The sequence below is a fragment of the Epinephelus lanceolatus genome, chromosome 10, assembly GCF_041903045.1.
Source record: "Epinephelus lanceolatus isolate andai-2023 chromosome 10, ASM4190304v1, whole genome shotgun sequence".
Taxonomy (NCBI): domain Eukaryota; kingdom Metazoa; phylum Chordata; class Actinopteri; order Perciformes; family Serranidae; genus Epinephelus; species Epinephelus lanceolatus.
The window spans coordinates 40,830,367-40,854,465 of NC_135743.1; the positions used below are offsets into that span (position 1 = coordinate 40,830,367).

Consider the following 24,099-nt stretch of genomic DNA (forward strand, 5'->3'; position numbering starts at 1 on the left):
TTCTGCTCTTTCATCAAGATTACATCAGTATCCTTGCAGTCTTGCAGCAGCTGAGGTATAATGTACTGTAGCAGCACATGTCCTACAGTAGATATAACATAGTATGAACTGAGCTGTGTCAGCGATGATAAAATAGGTGGTTGCAGCGTGGTTAAAGTGAGGCTCCAATGCAGCTGATAATCTGAACTGATATCCTGATTTTATTTTAGGGCAGAAAGCAGCAATGGGAAAGAATTACATTCTTACACATTACAAATGATCGGACCAAGATGGAAACCTCATGATGATCACCAGTGGAACTAATAACTATTGAGCAATGGTCTTGACGGGATAAAAAATGTTAATGAATTACATGTGAAACACAATTTAATGTGATAAATCCATATGGTTCTCATGAAAAGTTTTTATATTTTAAACAGGATTTTCTTTAACCTGTCAAACACATTTATTGGACACTAATTCTGGTTTTAAATAACAAAAACAATAAATTCACACGTGCACATGCCTTTCAAATGTCTCGCATATGAAAGAGAACACAATTCCACAGCATCAGCAGCAGCAAATTACCAACTGCTCAAAAAAAATCAAGGGAACACTTAATGATCACAGTATAACACCAAGTCAGTTAAACTTCAGGGATATCAATCTGTCCATTTAGGAAGCACAAGTGATTGTGAATCAGTTTCACCTGCTTTGGTCCAAATGAAAGTAACAACAGGTGCAATGGAGAGGCAAGACAACCCCCCAAAAGAGAATGGTTAAACATGTGGTGGCCACAGACAGTTGCTCTCTCCTTATCCTTCCTGACTGATTCTTCTCTAGTTTTGTGTTCTGCTAGTGTCCTTGTTATCACTGGTAGCATGAGGTGGTACTTGTAGCTCAGTTAGGTTGCACAGGTAGTCCAGCTCCTCCAGGATGGCACATCCATATGTGCAGTTGCAAGAAGGTTTGCTGTGTCTCCCAGCACAGTCTCAAGAGCATGTAGGAGATACCAGGAGACCAGCAGTTACATGAGGAGAGCTGGTTCTGACCAAACGGTCTGAAAGAGACTCCATAAGGGTGGCATGAAGGCCCAACGTCCTCTAGTGGGACCTGTGCTCACAGCCCAGCACTGTGCAGCATGATTGGCCAGAGAACACCAGAATTGGCAGGTTCGCCATAGGCACCCTGTTCTCTTCACAGATGAGAGCAGGCTCACACTGAGCACATGTGACAGGCATAAAAGAGTCTGGAGATACGGTGGTGAATGTTATGATGCCTGTAACCTATGACCGGTTTGGCAGTTGGTCAGTGAAATCCTCAGAGCGATTGTCAGACCTGACCCTGGTGTAGTGGGCCTTGGGTTCCTCCTGGTGCAGGACATTACCCGGCCTCTTGTTGGTCAGAGTGTGTAGGCATTTCCTGGGTGACAGAGGCATTGACGCCATTAACTGGCCCTCTCCTTCCCCTGACCTAAATCCAACTGAACACCTTTGGGATGTAATGTATCGGCATATCTAATGCCGCCAAGTACTGCCACAGTCTGTCCAGAAGCGCACTGATGCCCTGATCCAGGTCTTGGAGGAGATCCTCCAGGACACCATCCATCGACTCATCCATCAGCCTGTTTAAGGTTTTTTTATTCGCGTTTTTTTCCGCGCCACCCTTTCTGTTTTTTACTGGCTTTATCCATGTTTTCTGTCTTTCTCCTTTCTCAGTAGCAAGCACTAACACTCAAACTAGCCTGGTCTGCCATGAGTAATGACCTCTTTCGTATTGGAAGAGGTCCCTCTTATCTCCTCCTTTAAGCATCAAAACATAAGATTGACACATACGTTCCCTCTGAACATCTCACAGCAACATGGGAGGGACGCACATTGCAGTACTGACAGCTAGCAACTAGCTTGACGTTCACTAGTCTTTGTTTGTTTGTTTGTTTTGGGGTTTTCTTCTTTCTTTGACACCCGGGCCTGCCCCACTTACCCGCACCGACCCACTTGGTGACAGGCCCATCAGGATTCGTGCTGAACGTCCCGATGGCCAATCTGCCATTGACGTGGCCTACACCATTGTGAGCATATTTACTTTGGCTGTGGTGTGTCTGTGTCACTCTGCAGTTACACCTCCAAACCACTAGTCGGCGGTGGTGTTTCTGTGAAGTGCTGTAGTATTTAGTTAATTTAAAACACTAAACATGGCCTGCTAGTGACAGTTTCAATTACAAATCAGCTTCATAATAACTCGCAAGATTCACAGACAAAGCACTTGTCTTTTGCAATTATTATTAGCACAAGCCTATGGCATTTTACACAGTATAAATTAGCTTAGTGGCTAGCAGACATTTCCTCTACTCATATGAAGCCAGGGACAACAGCATCATTTAACAAAGGTAACGTTAAGAAATTTGGCTCCATTACAGCTCACAGGGTTTACCAGCAGAACAACTGTCTTAAACTAAACACGTTTTCCACACAAATTCAACATGGTAACATTATTAGCACAAGCCTATGCCATTTAACATTGTATAAATTGCGACTAGCGACTAGAGATTCCTCAGAGATTTCCTCCAATCATATGAAGCCAGGATTAATCACACACAAGATCTAAAATGTTATTTTAGGGGGCTTAATGTCTTCACAATTAATTGCTTTTATATGTGAAATAAAAGTAAATAAAAGCTTTGTTTCCATTGAGGGAAAGGTTTTCAACTTACAAAAATAGACAGGAGGTCTACATTGCCACGGTGTGTAGTTACATTTCAGGGTAGGTGCACGTCAGGCTACAGCGTCAGTTATGAGGTGGATTTGACGCAGCAGTATAAATCCCGCTTTAAAGCCCTGAAGGCAAACTTGTCCTTACAGCCATAAAACAGATCAACGGCAAAATCATTTTACATGAACATAAAATTCAGTTCAATAAAAACTGTCAAGGTTCATGGACAAAACAACAGTTTTTTCCACACTGCTGATTTATTCCCAAGTGAATACCACTATTCTTATTGTCTATTCTTGGCTGATAGCCATCTGCATGCTGTTATTTGACGGTAACATCGAATTTCAAAATAAAGGCATGACCTGAAGATGATGTTATGGATCGATGTTTTCACTTTGTTTCGTTAATAATGGATCATGGATCATCAGCAGTTATGGCCTTTGGTTTTGATGTGTCAACAAGGGGTTCACAGTTATATTGACATGTCATCAGTATTGGCCAATATTGGCTTTAAAATGAAATATCAGAATCTGCCAACATGCTTTTTCTTAATTTGCACAATGAATAAATATAACATACATTGAAAAGCATTATATTTCATGTCTCCATCTTATGGTGAGCCATCACAATAAGAGTATGCATTCATAATATGATTCTAATTCCACTACAGAAGAGACTTGATGATCACTAAAATCAGGTGGGGAAAAAGTGGATATATTGATATTGATATTGGTTATCAGATAAATGAGTTGTAACATATCAGCATATGAGATATTGGCAAAAATTCCAATATTGTGCATCCCTAGTGCTAACCCACGATTACAGTGGCCCCATCTGGCCACCCCTATGAAAAATTGATGGGGCCAGCACTGGATATAGGGGCATTTGGTAGTTTATTTAAAATAGAATTTTACATGTATTAACACCATCTTGTGATTTTTGTAAGGGCCAAATCTTTGAAGCATAATGTGAAACAGTATTTTACAAGTAATAACATCACATTAGCAAGTAACATATTTACATGTGCTTTTTGCAAAGGACATACATCTCCATATGAAGTGAAATTGCATTTACATTTTCACATTGGTTGTTTGATATTTAATATGTGATACTGTACATGAGTTTCATGTTTCATCGTGTATGAAAAAAGAAAGTACTTACATAAGAATATTTGGGATTAGTAATAGATTCTAGGAAAAAAATAAACAGAAGGGGGCATAAAGACTTTATGTTCTACCTTTGTCCTACCTTTTTTTTGCTCTGATCTATCTTTCCTCACAATACTGTGCTGTGAAATCATTATCCTCAACATCTGTCTACTATCACTATTACAGGAGAAATTTATGATATACTGCAAAAACAGCCTGTTTATTTGGCCCTGCCACTACTGAAAAGAACAAACTGTTTGTTTTCCTCCCCTTATGCAAACATCTCACAGCCTGCATACTGTTAAAACTCCAGCCAGTGAAATGTGTCAAAGCTGTTAGCAATCTTTAATGTTTTTTTTGTTTGTTTGTTTCAGTCATGGCACAGTTATATTATAAACAACACCTGCCTGACGATATAGTTTTGGATTTATTTGTCTGAGAGAGTCAGGGGAGTCGTAGAAAAGAGGGACGTGCTGCGAGAACGAGCATCTAAGGCTAACAAAGACAGATGGTGCATGGAGCAGGGGTAGAGAGGGGAGGAAGCAGGAGGAGATGAAAACAGGGAGTGAAGCATGGAGGAGACAGAGGAGAAGGACATGGTGGAGGAGATGCTCAGTAGGTGGGAGGGAGGAAAAAAGAGGTATGAAGGAAGACATTAGTAATCTCCCCAGCTGTTTGCGTGAACAGAGGAGATGTGCCGGCTCTTGCTCTCTCTTTTTGTGTCCGTCTATCAGCATCTCTTATCTTATTGACAAAGCGTGCGGTGTCCTGAAAGCTGGGCCTGGGCCCAAAGCCAGCCTGCTGAGCCTGAGAGCAGCACAGAGTCATTGATATGGGGGATTATCTCTTATTGTGGTCATGCCTCACTTTGCACCCAGCCTACCTCACATCACAGGACGGGGACCGCTGGCAAACACACACACATAAACACAGCGGCTTTACTAGTCGAGCCAGTGTGTGTTTGGGCTCGCATGGCTCAGAAGCCTATCTCAAACATCAGACACCCTCTCAGATAGGCCTTATCAGTAGGTAAAAGATGCCAAGTGCTGTAGAGACTCATCCCTCCTCCACTATTTCACCTGACAGGAAGAGCCATATGTGATGTTCAAGAAGTCTGACAAGCCGCTGTATGGGAACGACCGCTTTGAGGGCTACTGCATAGACCTGCTGAGAGAGCTGGCCAACATCCTGGGGTTCACTTACGAGGTCCGCCTGGTGGAGGATGGGAAATACGGGGCACAGGATGAGAACACGGGCCAGTGGAATGGCATGGTCAAGGAGCTAATGGACCACGTGAGTCTCTAAATATCATTATTTAAGCCAATGAATGAATGTGAAACAGATATCACCTTACACCTATTCTTACAGGATCATTGCATGTTATATAACTTGGGTCTCTTTTTAAAGTGTAAGCCAATGGTTCTTTTACTCACAAAGACATTGTACACACAGCCCACTCTAATTCTCAGGACATCAAATACAGACACTTTGTCACGCTCCCTCTGCATTTGATATCAACACCCTTTAGCATCTTTATGACCACCAGGCTTTCAGCTTACTCCATTGTAAACCCATCTGTAGCAATACTTGATGCTAAGAACAATTGACGTAGTACAAAGAGCAAGACAGTCTGTGTAGGGTGAGAGGAAGGAGGATGGGTCAAACAAACAGACTTTCATCCAGAAGACCACAGTTTGTGTCCTTTGTGCACTACGTAACTTACTTACCTATGTAAGTAAGTTACATAATTAAATTTAAGTATGGTATTTAAGTGTGATCTTGTTTTATATTTACATAGCGAACATACTTTTTTTTTAACCCAAAACATGTTTTCTCTAAAAATAACCAAGTATTTTGGTTTCTTACCTTCACGTAACCGTTTCACAACATTATCCATGTGTTACAATGTGTTTCAGCACAGCATCACATAACGAAGTATCATATCATAGGCCACTGCAAGCTCTCTTCACTGTCTCTGGATGGCCTTTAACAGCTTATGGAAGCACATAGAACCATAACTCTTCCAAGAGCACAGAGCTGTAGTATTAGTTGCTCAAAACTGTTTGTAGCCTACTATGTTGTTTTCTTTTCATTTGTTGTACACATGGTATAATGGCATCTGACTGGAGAATTAGCACTACCTATTGCTTATCTCAGTGAGCCAACAGCAGTGGATGGAAAAGCACATAAATTTACAGTTTCTTTTGCTGATTTTCTGAAAATTTGAAATTAATAAATTAGAAATTAAGGGTGCCCTGTAGCCTGGTTCCAGATCATAGACCCCACCCACTCAACTGAGTAGGCTTGCATCTCTGGTCTGGCATACTGCAATGAATTTGCAATTTACCTCGTCCAAACGATGGACGGACCAATGAACGCCGGGGGTGGGGGCGGGTCTAGCGATTAGCCAATCAGCGCCACGCTGATGTCAAGCTGTACGCCGGTGGGTAACTGGTGAGGATAGCAACAATGGCGACCGCTACAGATCCTACAGACCACATTAACGATGCTATCGAGGTATTTCGCCACTACTCGCATTAATGGAGGACCAAATTAAGGAATCTGCTAAACTGGATTTAACAGCAATGCAGCTGGGTGTGCACGACGACTGAGACATTTTAAACGGGCAATGCTCGCTTGTTTTCGGCACCCCCGAGGCATGGATACTAATGACGTCAGATTCTGGGTGAGTCGCTGATCTCTACTGATTGGTTAGGGAAAAATCAAATTCCCTCCCCCTTGTAAATCGTCTTCAATGGAGGCGATGTCAGACTGAAGGTTCTGGGAGCTTCAGTCTGACACTCAGGCTAGGTGCCCTGCGCATTGATATCACACGCCAAGGGGCTAGGCAAAGCATCTGTAATTGACGTCCTCGGAGTAAAAGGGGGATGGTACATGCCAAGTTAAGGTGGATTTTTACTTGTGAGTCAAGTGTCAATAAAGTGCTTGCCTTTTACTTGGCACATTTCCGCCACAAATATACATGCTAATGTTATTAGCACAAGCCAATGGCATTTTACATTGTATGAATTAGCTGAGCGACTCAAATGAACCTAGGGACAACAGCAACATTAAACACAGGTACTGTTACAAAATTTGGCTCCATTACAACTCAAAACATTCACCGACAAAAACAACTGTCTTATACTAAACATGTTTTCCAAATAAATACAACGTGATGATGTTATCAGCGCAAGCTTATGGCATTTTACATTGTATAAATTAGCTGAGCCGCTAGTGGAGATTTCCTCCACTCATATGAAGCCAGGACAAATCACATATTTTGTGGGGCCTTCACATATATATATATATATATATATATATATATACACACACACACACACACACACACACATACATATATACATATATATACAGTACAGGCCAAAAGTTTGGACACACCTTCTCATTCAATGCGTTTTCTTTATTTTCATGACTATTTACATTGTAGATTCTCACTGAAGGCATCAAAACTATGAATGAACACATGTGGAGTTATGTACTTAACAAAAAAAGGTGAAATAACTGAAAACATGTTTTATATTCTAGTTTCTTCAAAATAGCCACCCTTTGCTCTGATTACTGCTTTGCACACTCTTGGCATTCTCTCCATGAGCTTCAAGAGGTAGTCACCTGAAATGGTTTTCCAACAGTCTTGAAGGAGTTCCCAGAGGTGTTTAGCACTTGTTGGCCCCTTTGCCTTCACTCTGCGGTCCAGCTCACCCCAAACCATCTCGATTGGGTTCAGGTCCGGTGACTGTGGAGGCCAGGTCATCTGCCGCAGCACTCCATCACTCTCCTTCTTGGTCAGATAGCCCTTACACAGCCTGGAGGTGTGTTTGGGGTCACTGTCCTGTTGAAAAATAAATGATGGTCCACCTAAACGCAAACCGGATGGGATGGCATGTCGCTGCAGGATGCTGTGGTAGCCATGCTGGTTCAGTGTGCCTTCAATTTTGAATAAATCCCCAACAGTGTCACCAGCAAAACACCCCCACACCATCACACCTCCTCCTCCATGCTTCACAGTGGGAACCAGGCATGTGGAATCCATCCGTTCACCTTTTCTGCGTCTCACAAAGACACGGCGGTTGGAACCAAAGATCTCAAATTTGGACTCATCAGACCAAAGCAGAGATTTCCACTGGTCTAATGTCCATTCCTTGTGTTTCTTGGCCCAAACAAATCTCTTCTGCTTGTTGCCTCTCCTTAGCAGTGGTTTCCTAGCAGCTATTTGACCATGAAGGCCTGATTGGCGCAGTCTCCTCTTAACAGTTGTTCTAGAGATGGGTCTGCTGCTAGAACTCTGTGTGGCATTCATCTGGTCTCTGATCTGAGCTGCTGTTAACTTGCGATTTCTGAGGCTGGTGACTCGGATGAACTTATCCTCAGAAGCAGAGGTGACTCTTGGTCTTCCTTTCCTGGGTCGGTCCTCATGTGTGCCAGTTTCGTTGTAGCGCTTGATGGTTTTTGCGACTCCACTTGGGGACACATTTAAAGTTTTTGCAATTTTCCGGACTGACTGACCTTCATTTCTTAAAGTAATGATGGCCACTCGTTTTTCTTTAGTTAGCTGATTGGTTCTTGCCATAATATGAATTTTAACAGTTGTCCAATAGGGCTGTCGGCTGTGTATTAACCTGACTTCTGCACAACACAACTGATGGTCCCAACCCCATTGATAAAGCAAGAAATTCCACTAATTAACCCTGATAAGGCACACCTGTGAAGTGGAAACCATTTCAGGTGACTACCTCTTGAAGCTCATGGAGAGAATGCCAAGAGTGTGCAAAGCAGTAATCAGAGCAAAGGGTGGCTATTTTGAAGAAACTAGAATATAAAACATGTTTTCAGTTATTTCACCTTTTTTTGTTAAGTACATAACTCCACATGTGTTCATTCATAGTTTTGATGCCTTCAGTGAGAATCTACAATGTAAATAGTCATGAAAATAAAGAAAACGCATTGAATGAGAAGGTGTGTCCAAACTTTTGGCCTGTACTGTATATATAAATAATTCTTTTGGGGGACAATGTCATCTTTCCAGATCTCAGCATTAGCATATAAAGCATTGTGAGCAAGCAGAGCTGAACATACATGTAAAAACAGCGTGTTGAAGTTGAAATTATAAACAGTATTTAATGGTGAAAACAACAAAAATTATGTACATGTTTGATATCTACAACAGCAATAATTGGTCAAACACTGCAGTCTGCTTTTGTATTTTTCTAGAGAGACTGTCACCCACATTTGACAGTCATAAATTTGGGTTTTGGACTGTTGGTTGGGAAAAACAAGCAATTCAAATGTACAGTACCTTTATTGATCAAAGACAGAGAAGTGTCACAAGTGTGACGTTTTACACTGAAATATTGAAAGATTTATAGATAATGACAATATTTGTTAGTTGCAAATCTAATTTTTTATGCCATTCACCTTGAGAATCCTCATAGCGACATCTATTACCATCCAAATGTCTGTTGAGAATGACCAAAAATACAATGTAATGAGGTGTATTTCACTGAAACACACTCAGAAGGAAAGAAAATAAAAAAAAGAAATCCTTACCCTAACAACTAGCACTAGTACAGTGCGAGGAGAGCATAGATTCTGTCGAGACGAGTTTCCCCAACAGAGCTTATTAAAACACACACACAAGCACACACAATCTGCTCACAGTGTAGATCATTATACCCGACAAAGTTTCAGTTAGGATAAACTGCATGGGCAGAAAAATAGCAGGCACTGCACGGCCAATAGTCAATATCTGACCCAAGAGGGGTCAAGCCTCCCTTAACTCCTTCAGACTTGTCTTTTGCTTCTGCTCTTGATCAGTGCAGCGATTGGCCGCCATGACAGATAGTATGGTCCTTTCATGAGTGAAGGGCCCAATCCCCTGGGAGTGATGTTCAGTGTGGGTTTGCCCCATGTCTTACACAGGGTCCGGGCTTGACTTAGACAGATGGTGATTGTAGCAGACAGGCCCCCTGTAGACTGGAGTGTGGAATCACAGAGAAGAAGTTCAGTTGAGGAAGACATGCTGAATTGAGTTGAACAAGTTGGAAACATCCTGTCAAAGGAATTTAGCTAAAGTATCTTTGGTCTCGCTAATGCTCAACGTGGAGCAAACACATTCTGATGTGTTTACATTGTGTAGGTTTGTTTGTGATATGGGCAAGACTTTTTATGTATCACAGCTGCGAGCAGGAAGCTCAGTCAATTCATCCTGGAGTGATATACGGCAACCTTCATAAGACAAAAAGGATATATCTTTGAGAAATGAACCACTTGACCTTGCAGTGAATGTTTAGCATTTATAGTCACAATGCAGCCCAAGATTTATTAACTGTCAACAGCAGAACACGGTTTTCACCCCAGATATGGAAACATGACTTTCCTGAGCAGGCTCTATACGTTCCTTCTCTATATCTCTAAAGCACACGTCTCACATATAAGCACGACTTCTGTGCTTGCCAAAGAAGGGATTATATCATAATATAAATAACTCTATTGAAATGTCATGTTAATGTTCAGCGTGTGGCACAAACAGCTGCATGTGTTTAGAGTAGAACAAAAAAAACTCTGTAAGCAAACCTTTCTCCACTGCAGGGCCTTAATAAAACATAAACCCTTATTCTTGACAGAGCTTAACTGAAGATGCAGCAATTGTCATGGGTTCTGCTTTTGCAGCCCAGTCAGCAGAAGAGGATGCTGGCAATGTACATTCCTGTAAATGATGATGTTACATTTGCATGTTACATATCATTCATATTCATATGTATCATATCAACTTTTCTAAAGTGATGTTGTATATAAGGTGACTTTGGCATCAGGAGGTGGAGGGAATGGTAGATTTTGTGGCACTTACTGTAGGTGAGATGCCTGCCAACCTGCAGACCACCATTCAAGACCAAGAAATATCCGAACTGGTTGTGATATAACTACCCCTCACTGTTTTTCCAGCAGTGTTTTAGGAACCAAGTGGGTGTTTTGTAGTGACCTCTCACTGTTTTTCCAGCTATTTTTTAGAAGCCAAACAAGGGTGTTTTGCAACACCAAGCTGCTGTTTCTTCAGCTGCTCTTCAGGTATCAAGCGTGGGTACAACTTCTCAAGGCACCAAACTTGGGTGTTTTGTAGCAACCCGTCACTGTTTTTCCAGTGGCCTTTTTTGGCATCAAATGTGGGTGTTTCGCAGCGATTCATCACTGTTTTTTCATGGGGAATAGTGTCACAAAAAGTGTTTTCATCCATACATTGCTGCATTACCCACCAAATAGCGCCATCAACAGGGGTTGTTTTTTGGAAAAATTGCTGCTTCTTTAGTGGGGATTGTGCACCCAAAATCGGGTATGTTAAGCTAAAACATGATCTTTTCTCAACCAAAAACAAGTGGTTAAAATAAAAACATAAAATGCCAACTTTTTTTTTTTTTTTTTTTTTTTTCCCTGGTGATTGGATTAGGATTTGTTTCTGCTGTTCCTGGAATGATATGGGGGTTGGTTATCCAAAAAACTGTGGAAATTAAGTAAGAAGTTAGCACAGAAGCCTCACAAAGTTCTTAAAAGTTCATGTTCTTGGAAGCCTGGAGATATTGGTTGTTAAGTTCTTGCAGTGGAAAAGGATTATAGGTGTTCCCCAAACTCCAAATACTGGACCGATGCAAAACAGACAAACACCTGTCTTGTTAGTTATTTATAGTACGCTTGGAAATAAGAGAGGCAATGAAAACAATTTTATTGAACCCGTTAGATGTTTTAAAAAATGGTTTGCTTGTGTAAGATCACACATTCTCACTCCGACCTTGTCACATATAGCTGCTTGATCTTGGACTTTCCACTTCGATGTACAGTATGATGTGGGCATTGGTAGGTAGCCTGGGTGTGTCTGTAATTGATGTTCAGGGATGACGTGTCAACTTCTGCCTGTTACATGCATTGCGACTTTTCAAAATACACTTCTGTTTTCACAGGAAATGTACAGTTTGCATACAGTTTCTTTCAAAATAAAGACACTATGACTGTACCACACTGCAAATTAACATTTTTCTTTTCATTCAACAACAAATGTACATTGTTAGGTTTAGCCAACACATGCTCATGGTAAGGTTCAGAAAAAAACCTGACAGGGTTTGGCTTTACAGTCATAGGGAAGCGAATATCGGCCTTGAGGGTGAAAGTCGGTGATTGTTGAACCCATCCACCAGCCCTCCTACCTTCCCTACTTGGACTTCTTGCTCACTTAACTTACATTGTTGTCCGGCTGTGTTTCCCCCTGATGCCGTCAAGCACCATTATACACCAACAACGCTCGGCCACGTATCATGCTGACGTGAAAGGATGGCTTTTTTCAGCAGTGTCTGATGCAGAAGTCAATGCCCAAGCGCTGACGTTCAACAACTTTGAAATGAGTCGGGGTTGTAAGATTACGTGAGCTGTTGCCAGATCTCTTGAGAGTGTGCTGCTAAAAGAGAGACATGGCAAAGTTAATTTTCTCCTGATTTGTTTGGCTGGGAAAAAAAAACCCTTTCATTGTCGTCTGGAAGGGTCAGGGCTTGTGAAAACCGGGTTTGATATTTACCTCAGTGACTATGGGGTGAAAGGATCGATCATAATCTACACTCATATTCACTTTTGCCATTGGAATAGGTAGACCGCTGCTAGTCCCCTAAAGGGGTGAGGCAGTGCCGAAACCCACTTGAAACAGATACGGTCACAAACACATAAACAGTAAAAACAATAGCAGTGTAGTCACAGACCATTGATAAATCAAGACAGCCTACTTTAGATTTGTGTTTGGTCTGTCTCATAGCCTTGTTTATATGTTGAAACTAGTCTATAATTAACATAATTTACAGATGAGAATATGCACAATAATAACAATCTGAATAGTTGTTCTGAAATGATCTCAGTGATTATAACCAATTCAGTCCTTTTTTTAACCAGTTTAAATATCTCTAAAGCATCAATTTGCCTACAACACATAAAAGGTAGTTTTCCCATTTCCAACAAGTGACTTGCTTTAATTCATGAGGGCTCTATTAGACAGATTATAGCCCACCCAGTCGTTTTGATCTGTTGAAATACCTTTAAAGGGCCAATACACCAGCAAGATGGACATTTTCAGTTCACTTTATTGGAGCATACATACAATATTATTTTTGTGTACAATTTAATTTTCAACAGTAGCTACATAGAAGCTTTTATTAACTGAATATACATGTATGTACAAAGAGTGGAATGGAATGCAAAGAAAGATACATTTGAAGTGAGACATATTGCCAAGATATGCGTATTATGAATATAAAGACATCCAAGACATATGTGATGATCACATCATGCAGTTGCTGTATTAGGGTACTGGTACCTCTTTTGGTCCATTTCAGGCACTGCCCGTATGTGTCCCTACCTTCCAATACATCATATAATATAAAGAATAGCACTATGATAGGCTACAGCTCCCAGCCATTCCAACAAAAGAAGAAAGTGGGTAAAGAAAATAAATGAATGCTTTGATTTAGGCTCCAGGGGGAAAGGGTGAGTTTAGTGGTGGGAGTATACTTGATGGGTGGAAAGAAAAAGAGGGCTTTAAATTTCTTGCTAAGTGCCTTGGGACAGACTCTGTAGTGTGTAAAGACCCTGTTTTCTTAATTTGATTGCCTCTAAATGCTTCCTGTGCCTGTGACTTATAGCCTATCTCTCTTCCCTTTTATGTTTGCTGTTGACAGAGAGCTGATCTGGCAGTGGCTCCCCTCGCCATCACATACGTGCGCGAGAAGGTTATCGACTTCTCCAAGCCCTTCATGACGCTGGGTATAAGTATACTGTACCGCAAGCCCAACGGGACCAACCCTGGGGTCTTCTCCTTCCTCAACCCCCTCTCGCCTGATATCTGGATGTATATTCTGCTGGCTTACTTGGGTGTCAGTTGTGTGCTGTTTGTCATAGCCAGGTAACATGCCACTTCCAGCGATCACAGCCTCACACACAGTCAGAAACATGCTTAGCTGCCATCACTCAGCCTCGCCCATCTGACTAACAACAGGCCAATCTCTGTAATTACAGGATGTGCGTCCTAAGCACACTGACTCACTCATGGTAAAAGCTTAACACTCAGTGACAGTGCTGACACTAATCAACGGTCATGTATCAAAACTCAACGCCATCGCTGTGTAATCTGTCTTATGCAGTTTAACCATGAAGGATCACATAAATATTTGCCTTTTTCTAACATAAGACATTCATAAAGGCTTTATTTGTGTTTGTACAATATCTTGTTTCAGATTGGCACTTGGCATGGCTGCTAGGTTACTCCTGGCCTGCTGTTACTCACATTGGTATCAGTAAATAGAACTATGGGAGACACAGACACAAACACCAACACAGACCTTAGACAGAGAAGTTGAAGGCCCCTCAGCCGTTTGAGGGTGGAGTGTACAGAAAGGTTGTGGCAGAAAGGTTGTGCTCTCATATGGATATGTGTGCGTTAAGTGTGTGTGTATGTGTGTGGGATGTGTCGAGCTCGGTGTGAACACTGCTGCCCCCTCTCCCACCTTTCCCTCACTGTCCCCAGTGTCTCAGAGTTCATGCTGTCTTTTCTTTTCTCTTGTTTCCTTCACCTTGCTTCAAACACAACCATAACTCAGAGATAAAGTTTCTAACTTTTTTCTGCTTGCTTGGCAAATAAACAAAAGTCAGGTTTACAAGTAGCTGGTTTATAAGAGTTTTGAACTGTCACGTCACCGGATGAGACTTTAAGTTGAATAGAGTCAAATCTGTTCTAGATCTCGTAACCTTTGCTTAGGATGACAAACTGATCTGTACTCTTTGTCATAACCTTCTCTGGTGTTTATAGCAGTTGAGAATATATCAAGATATTGTCAAATAGATATGTCCAGAGGACTTTGCTATGCTAGGCTTTTAAAGGATAAAGAATTGTTGGATGTCAACATCTGCACTGGGTTGCACCAGCTATGCTCAAAGGTAGCCCAAGTTGAACGGAATTTCTAACTTAGGTTGGAGTTTATGGGCAACTAACATTTTAAGGCTTGCACCAGCCAAAATAGTTTTAATGTGGTCATAACTTACAACGTAAACCTCACTAGTAGTGCCCCCAGAAATTTTTCATGGAGGTGGCCAGATTGGGTGACCAATAATGGTGGGGTGGCACACCAAAAGCCATAACTGAATTTCAGAAATTAGGTTATGCTGTTGTGGTATATAAGATAGTTGAAAACTATGTCAAAATACAGGGATAAGGAATAGCATAGTGATATGCATAGTGTGAATCCAATTATACTGGTACAGCTAACATTTTGAGTTCTGTTACAATCCTGTTTGTTGTGTATCTCTACATGTTAGGCAATCCAATGTTCTTCAAATAGACTGGTTGTCCTCATTAAGAAGACAAATGTTCATCTTTAGTTTAAAGGAGAACATTGATTGAAAAGACCAAAACATTTACTGGGAACAACCCCACTCAAGTTCAGAGAAGACACATGGGTACCCATAGAAACCATTTTCATTCAGATATCTTGAGGTGAGAGTTCAAGGAAACCCTTTGAAAATAGCCATGCCAGTTATTCCCTCGCCCAAAATTAGCCTAAGTTTGGAGTCTAATTTTGCCCCCTTTGACACAAGCTATCATTACATGGTTGGTACCAATGGATGTCTTAGCTTTTCTAGCTTTTGTAAACATGCAAAATGAAGTGCAAACATATAGCGTAAAATAACACATATAAGTAAGTGGGCAATAACATATAAATATAATTTGTGCTAAATTGGAAAGCAAATATATAGGGTTAGAGAGTGCTTTTTACTGATTGTCTTCAGGAAGTGAAAACACAACTTTCTGTGACACTAGTTTGGTTGGTGTGGACTTTAGACCAGTGTAGCAAAGATGATACCTTACCTCCGTGTTGCAACCAAACATCAATACTGTGTTACGATCAAACTAACTAGTTTCAAAGTATTGTTTAGTGTGGAATTCACACCCTAACTTGAGGGAGAATCTACATATAGCTGGTGCAATAAGCTGTTGTCTTTTCCCCCCATACAACCTTACATTAAAGGCTCTTTTCTGTAGTTGCCTTGGATTACTTTCTCACTTCTGCACCAAAGTTCTCTCATAAATGGGGCTGTGACCTGCAATTTCAGGTCTCTCGCTGCAGTTAATCGGTGCCACCCAAGTTCAAAATGGCATTGCACTTGTTCAAAGAAACTGAACTCATGGAGGGAGTGCTGCAGAGTTTGAATACATTGTTCCAAATATGCTTGTTGTGAACATTTGGAAAAGAGTACAAGGTTCCAGAACTCATTTGGAGTTGCACTAATGGTGTTGGTGATGGAAAGTGACAGCATATAAGGGCTGTGTTCAGCTGCTGGATGCAGTTGTTCTGCAGAGGGTAAGCCTGGTATGGGTACTGATTTATTGTAGGAAGCCAGGATAAAAATGCATTTTATACCGTATTGTAACGGTTCTTTGGATAAAAACATCTATCAAGTTTTTGTTAGTTTCTAGTTCTTTGCTCTGCTATAACTTTGACTGAATATGACCTAACCCTTATTGTCCTGACAGAAAATCTTGCATAGAATGGTTGGTGTTGTATTTATAACAGACAGCAGCTCTGTATAACATTATTTGCTTTTGTGTTCATATAAGCCACTGTTTAGTTTTGTGACAGAGCTGACATCAAGAATGCTTTGGCTCGTGAAATGACGCATCACATTATTTGTACCACTTGTCTTTCCTTTCAGTGTCTTTGCTCAGAAAAATCCTTTCAGTAGATGAAACTAGGCCGTGTTTCTTAAGGCTCGCTCATTTGATCTAGTGGCTCTCGCTCGTGGCGCCATTTGAAGCATGGTGAAGCAAAAAGAGAAAGAAAAGGTCATGTTAACTCTAAAACTTTCGGGAGACATCGGCTCTCTTGCAGCCGCGGCCCGACAGTTTTACCGTTAACGCATGTGTGTTTTCCGATGTTACTGGCGATATGATCACACAAGAGAATAAAAAGCGGCAACTGTCATCTAAGTTGGCTCAGAATATGCACCTATCTGTATTTAATATCATAATAAGTAAGTGTTTGGGTAAGTGTATAAATTCCCCCCTCACTTTATTCCTTCTTTTCTCCTGTATACACAAATGCATGCTGGGCTACAGTTGCATGTTTTTGCTGTAGAGTGTAGCACATAAAGGTCTCACAAAATTTCATGAAATGAGAAGTCTAAAAGGCAGATATTGTGAGCAGGAAATGTTAAGATTACGTCCCTCCACCATGACCGAATTATGTGACAACAGCATTTTGACATGTTTATAATTTAGGCAGGTTAGGTTAGTCTGATTGTACCATCATAGTAGTGTGCATGTCAAGTATCTTCTCACTTTCTCCCTCCTGTGGTATATAGCCATACAGATAGTCTTGGTTTTACTTTCTCAGGTTATTTGTCTCCAAGATTTGTACCTTCACTCTAATATAAGAAAGGGAAAGAAATTTAGTTTATGGTGCTCACCACAGAAATGTCAGGCACATGTCTTACCCAAAAAGATTGTCCCTGTTGTTCAAGATAATCCACAGAGCTAGCTGTCAACTGTTGTGAGACTTCCTTTTACAGAAGAAATAGTCCCTTTTCAAACAAACAAAAAAAAAAAGGTAAAACCGAGAGACAGATATCTCAAAACTGCTGCAGAACAACAATTGATATGGCTAGACACAACAAGGGGTGAACTGATTCTTTAATAAAATCACCATTAGATCAGCTAAATTAGGGACTTAATATGCTAGTATAAGATGTTGATCATGGATAACAGAAAGAAAAAAAAATGTGAAGCTTTGTTGGCTTAAGCTGGATTGTTGTTCATTGTTAAATATGGATCCAGCTTTACCATAATTAGACTGCTATGTGTGCTTTTGGCCACATGAAGGCGCTACACCAGACCCTATGGCTCCATCCTCTTAGAAGTCATTTTGAGACCCTTAATATATGGACCTGGGGTCCCAAGGGGGCTCAGGCTTAAGATGCGTTTTAAGGGGTCCCAATCGCCCCAGGTGGGTTAAGGGTAAGAAATAACATGGTTTGGGTAAAAATAACTACTTAATTCAGATTTGGCAGTTGTAAATGTTATGGTTTTAAGAAGAACCTTTTGTTTGGTTTCTTTTGACCTTGATATGATATCCTGTGAAAATGTGCACACAACAGTTTGTATGATATCCCATAAATTAGTGCCCCTTGAATGACATTAGCACTTTAACGTAAAGTTATGTGACTAACGTAAAGTTATGGAGGTTACATTTAGGAAAAGAAACATGGTGATGACCTACCTTAAAATTTCTCAAAGTTTACTCAAAGTTCCCACAGTTCTGCACACCAGCCTCCTGGCTAAATTACTGGGAGAATTTCCTGTTTTGTGACCCTTCCACCACCAAACCTGCCTTCTGTGTAGACCACTCAGGACCACTTCCTTCTTCACTTCCTCTTGACCCTGACAGCACATTGGTCATATGATTGCAGCCTTCCAAAGTGTGTATAGGTTATACACCAATTACGTATTCAACCACCAGACCTGACCTGCTAGTTTTTTTGGCTCTGAACAATGTCACATTACTGTTGCCTCTGCATTGACAGTGGAGTCATAATGACACAAACATAACAGGTTGCTTCTCTCTTAAATGTAAATATACAGTTGGTAATTTTTAGGCATTTGTATAGAACAAATAATTTCTTTGGGGACTGGCTCTGCTTATTCTTTAAACCCATCACGAGTTTTGTTTGTCCCATTTCCTCCACTTAATCCTTTCATGGTGGAGAAGTGTATTTTACCTTCTGTCCACAAACATCATTTTTGTGTTGATAAGTCACACTCATTTCACAAAAGTTTGTGAGACCAAACTGTCTAGCACATAAAATTGACAGGCAGTACCTAATACTACAAGGTTTAGTTCCACTGTATATACTGTTTATATATGTGTGTGTACACATTACACATTTTATCTATGTATGCTTGTGCTTGTGCTGTACTGTGTGACTGATTGTATGAGTGAGAGACTGACAGAGACTGAACATTAGGGCTGACGCACACAGTGCTAGAGTCAGAGCGGCTTCTCTTTACCATGGATAGGCCTATTCCACATGGGCACACAGTTTAAACCACATGATTACTCTGTTGTACTGCCACCTGCCCCGATATCTCCAGTTACTGATGTTAATGTCACCATTTGTTATTGCTTTTATTTTCCCTCTAATGACATCAGTAGCACTCCTGCTGCTTCTGGCACAGGTGATGACACAGCTAAAAAAAACAAACAAAAAAGCCCTCTATAGTACACCACACCTCTGCTAAAGCCTGTGCATTATCTGTTAGTTACACTTTGGGGAATCAAATTCCCTCCATCCTACACATCAAGTGAACTTTCTTAAGATAAGAGAGAAGCACAGGTAAAGCTTAGTGATCAATCGATCGGAACATTGGTGCAGAATCTCCCTTGTCTTTCTTACTTACTGTATGACTCATGATATTGATGCTAAGTTCTCGCCTGTCTTGCTGAAAATTAGAAGGTTTCTCTGTATGCAAAGTCTTTCTTTTCTCACATCAAAACATGATCTGTCGGCCCTGCGGTCTTTGAATGAAAAGACTTTGGCTAAATAGTGCTCGTATTAAAGGCACAGCCTCATCATGTGGTAAAGACAAAATCTCTTCTGAATCCCACGCAGAACTCTTAAGTGGGATGCTCGGGATATATTTTCTCAAAATTGAGTCTTAAAGAAGTATTTCACCACTGGAAAGATAGTCTTTTCACAAAACTGGGCTGTCTATACAGCAGAAGATGCAAATACTTTTGAACCTGGTGCTACATGACCAGAGAAAACACAGAAAAAGTCTGTGACAGTCACTTTTGCTCAAGATGTAGAAAACCTGCAACTACTAAAAATGCACTGCGGTGCACCAGACCAGTAAACACTCTCACTGGTGGGTGACATAATGCAAGTTGCCCATCTGACAACAACATGGTGGCTGGCTGGTAACAAACAATATCACATTACAGTTAAACAGTAAGCTAAAATATGTTTCTGAAAACATTTCGGGAAAAAATATGCAATAGAGTTACAGAATCTTGGTTCATATTTGATAAGTAATGCTTGGTGTTATTGTTCGATCTCAGTTTGTTCTGAGTTTGAAAGAGAGAGGTGGCTCTCAATCTCAATCTGCGTCTATACTGTTTGTACTGTGGTGGTGGACAGCATGCAAAATTTAAGAAGCACAATCTGTACTGTGAGATACAGCCTGATAGCCAACAAATGTCTGTCAGATGACATGTTTCAGATCTTTGCTGGCAAATGAGCAGGTTGCTAGTAAGATGGAGGGACATAGTACATTTACACATATCAGCCACGTTGTTAAGATACAAAATATACCTTTAAAAGGTCCAGTGTGTAAGATTTAGGAGGATTCAGTGGCATCTAGTGGTGAGGACTGCATATTGCAACCAGCCAATACTTCTGATTAAAACTCCTTAAGTGTTTATTATTCAGAAGGTTTTAACATGGGGATTACTAACCGCAGAGGTCTCTTCCTTTTCAAAACAAATGCACCAGGTGATTTAAACTGGTAAAAACACTGAATGAAGCAGTTTAATGTTACAAATCAGTGTTTTTCCGATGCTGTTTGGCATGTCGGTGAAGGGTGGCTCGCCCACCACATGCTGGTGTGTGCTCACCCTTTCTCTGATAACTGCAATGTGTGCTGAAGTTATTTTTGATCCAGACATTTAGAAGATTTTAACCATGAGCCAAATTATCTGCAGAGGTCTCCTTCTTTTCAAAGCAAATGCACCCAGTGATTTAAACTGATTAAAACACTGAATAAAGCAGTTCCACGTTACAAATCAGTGTTTTCCCGAATCTGTATGGTTGCCGACACAGAAACAAGAAAACACCAATGGCCCTTTCAGGAGCAAGTGTTTGGTTTGTCCTCTCTGGGCTATTGTCGTGGGGCAAGTAGCAGACGTCCCAGATGCATCCACAGGCTTGTGTTGCATTCATATGGTGTCAGAATAAACTGGATAATGGGTTCAGATCATATTTCACAGCTTACCTGAGCTGTTTTCTTTCCTCTTCATTATAAATATTTTAAGGTCCAGTGTGTACAATTTAGGGAGATTTAGTGGTAACTAGCAGTTAGGATTGCAGATTCGAACTAACTGAAACATCTCCCCATCAGAATTCCTTCAGTGTTCATTGTTCAGGAGGTTTTAACCAGGATCCCAAATATCTGCAGAGGTCTCTTCCTCTCCAAAATAAACAGACGCTGTGATTAAACCAGTAAAAACCCTGAATTAAGCAGTTCTACATTACAAATCAGTGTTTCTCTGATGCTGTTTGGCATGCCACGAGTGTAGCACATGCTAATGTGTGCTCACCCTTTTTCTATACCTTCAATTTCAAATGTTCAGAAGGTTTTTACTGGCAGCTGAACTATCCACAGAGGTCTTTTCCTCTCCAAAACAAACTGACTTGTTCATTTGTGTTTTTCCGATGCTCTTGTGTCGATGAAGCTTCTACCTACAGTGGCCAACGCGAAAACGCAAATGGCCTATCTAGAATCAGTGTTTGGTTTGTCCATTCTTGACTACTGTAACATGGCGATCTCTTTGGATGAGGACCTGCTCCCTATGTAGATATAAACAGCTCGTTCTAAGGACACAAAAACCCAACAATTCTTATTTTTAGTTGATTATACACTTAAGATGTACTTATTATATTATATTCCATTTCTGCTAATATATCCCCTAAATCCTGCACACTGGATTTTTAAAAGAGATTACAGAGAGTGAAAAGAGGTTAACAATTATAATTGCATTGGACCTTTTAAAGAAATAAGTTATTCTTAAAGACATACTTTAGTGTGCAACTTAATAAATGTAAAAAAAAAATGGTGTCAGGTTTTTCAAACTGTGTCAGGAAGGAAGCTGCATTATGTTACTTGTACACAGTACCATATACAGTGTCAAAAAGCTGACTTGTACATGTTGGTTGAACCTTAAAGAGTGTTGCCAGTGGTAAGCCAATTTCCAACAACTTATTTAGCCTGCACTTTTCATTATTGATGAACAGTTTCCAAGGCACCCCATCATGTTTTATATTTTTGAATGTGCTCTGTCTACCTCCCAGGCAGCCATTCACTTCCATTATTTTCTTTACGGAATGGAAATCACCATATAACGACATGAAAACTGCTCAAGAGGGGTAATTCTTTACAATGAGCATCATGTCTGTTTTGCAGGTTTCAAATCAATGTGTTTTCCTCGTTCAAGCAAGATCCAAGTCCTTTCTGATTAATATTAATGCAAACCGTTGGCTGCCTGAGGTGGAAAACGAGGCAAAACAAAGAAAAAGGAGGCAAGATACGTTTATTGTGTGCAGCACGTTTCACACACAAAGGAAGTGCAGGAAAAGGAAGCGAAGAATCGTAGCATAAAACATTAAAATGCAAATTAAAAAGGGAAGGAATCACTTTAAAATGAATTAAAATGATTTACAGAAACAATAAGTCCTAGACAGGGAGACATGTAACATAAATGTTTCAGCTTGGATGTTAAGTAATCAGAGTTGGTTTGTTTGAAATGACATGAAGGTTTCTTCAAGTTCTGTTGTGCATAGCAACTAAATGCTGCTCCTCTATGTTTAATTTTGACTCTGGAAATGATTGCACTGGAGGCAGAGGAGGGTCATAAGACAGACAGGCATGTACTTTGATTTACAAGCAGAATTAATTAAAACTCTATTCTTTGATACAATGGAAGCCAGTACAGAGACCTGAGGATGTATTTCTGTAGCAGCAGCATTCTCAATGAGCTCCTTTAGTGTGACTCGTTCAAAGACCATTACAATAGTCAAACTTGCTGGAAACAAAAGTGTGGAAAAAACTCAAACTTAAGAAGTCAGCAAAAATGTAATCTGGTCTTTTATTGTACACAGCGGAATTTATAACATCGGTGAAACGCTCGTGTAGATGTATGAAGTCCATCATCCTGTGACGGAGCAACCGTTCTGACTCATCTCCCCTGACATTGGCGTTATCACGTGTATCATCGCTGGAGCTTTCTGCTGGGTGACCCTGCCCTCCAGTACAAAGATAAAAGCCTCACATTGTTTCTGGGCTGCTGGTGAATTCCTCGCCTTTTCGTCCGCGCTTATCTCTGCACTGACCTTGCTCAAAGTTTCTCCTTCTGCAGCACAGATGATCTGAGATAATGTAAGGGCAGTGTAATTGGATCAAAATGACAGCAAACAGGCCCAACAGTGCTACAGCGAGAGATGGGTTAAGCTGTGTTGTCTCCTGTAAAAGGCATTAGTTTAGCATTCCCTGACCCAAGCATCAGCAGTAGCAGCAGTCCAGCCAGCCACTCCCATCATCTTGCACTGCACTGACAACTTCGCTCATCCATGTTCATGGCGAGCGGTAATTGGCTTTTCACGACATGATTGGAGGAAACACAGTCAGAGACCTCTGCGCAAGGGATTGGGTCACGCAGTCGCATATGCCACGGCAAGGTCGCAGTTCAGCTGAACTCAATTTGGCATTACAAATTGACAAGCAAGCAAATCTGGGGCAAATTGAGTGAGCGGACGGATTGATTTAAGGCCAAGGATTCTCTTAAAGCAGAAATAAGGGAGACATTCAGAGGTCCTTGAGCTACACTACACAATATCCTCCCGAGAGTTGTAGGGGTGAGAAGGAACACCACTGCTAACCACATTATAATGGCAAAGCCCATTAGTCAATGACAGGGTACAGTTATGATGCTGTCATTTTATCGATACAGCCATACATCTTCATATAGAGTCAGGTATTAAAGTATTCAACCCAGTGCAAGAGTATTATAACCGGAGGACAATGGATCAAAACCTTGAAACGCAGTGGTATAGCAGTTTCATCTGCATTATCCTCCATGCAGATGTTACATCCGCTTGAGGTTATCGTTTCTGACTTCCAGCACAGTGAGTCTACATTATGCATTGCAATTTGATTAGTCAAACCCTAGTGTCGGTTAAACAGCTTGAGTCAAGATAGGGCCCCAGCTCCCCCTCCACTTCCAGCACAAACCAAATCAGGTCGGAATGCTTAATTGTAGACCAATCAACCTTTACTAATGTAATGTCACTTTTATTTGATATGAATAAATGAGAAATCTCTCTGCTTGAGGAGTGTGTCGAGTGAGGGGGAGCGCCGGGGCCGGCGTGGGCATGATGGGAATGAACCGCTTGA

The 24,099-nt window shown here is 40.9% G+C and overlaps 1 protein-coding gene across 2 annotated transcripts in view; it reads left to right on the plus strand.

Moving 5' to 3' along the window:
* grik2 (glutamate receptor, ionotropic, kainate 2) overlaps nucleotides 1-24,099 on the plus strand; it is a 444,385-nt gene that overhangs the window by 315,051 nt on the left and 105,235 nt on the right. For both annotated transcript variants that reach the window (XM_033640493.2, XM_033640492.2), the window contains exons 11-12: nucleotides 4,926-5,132; nucleotides 13,565-13,788. In XM_033640493.2, the coding sequence (XP_033496384.1) occupies nucleotides 4,926-5,132; nucleotides 13,565-13,788 (431 nt within the window). The remainder of the gene's footprint in view (nucleotides 1-4,925; nucleotides 5,133-13,564; nucleotides 13,789-24,099) is intronic.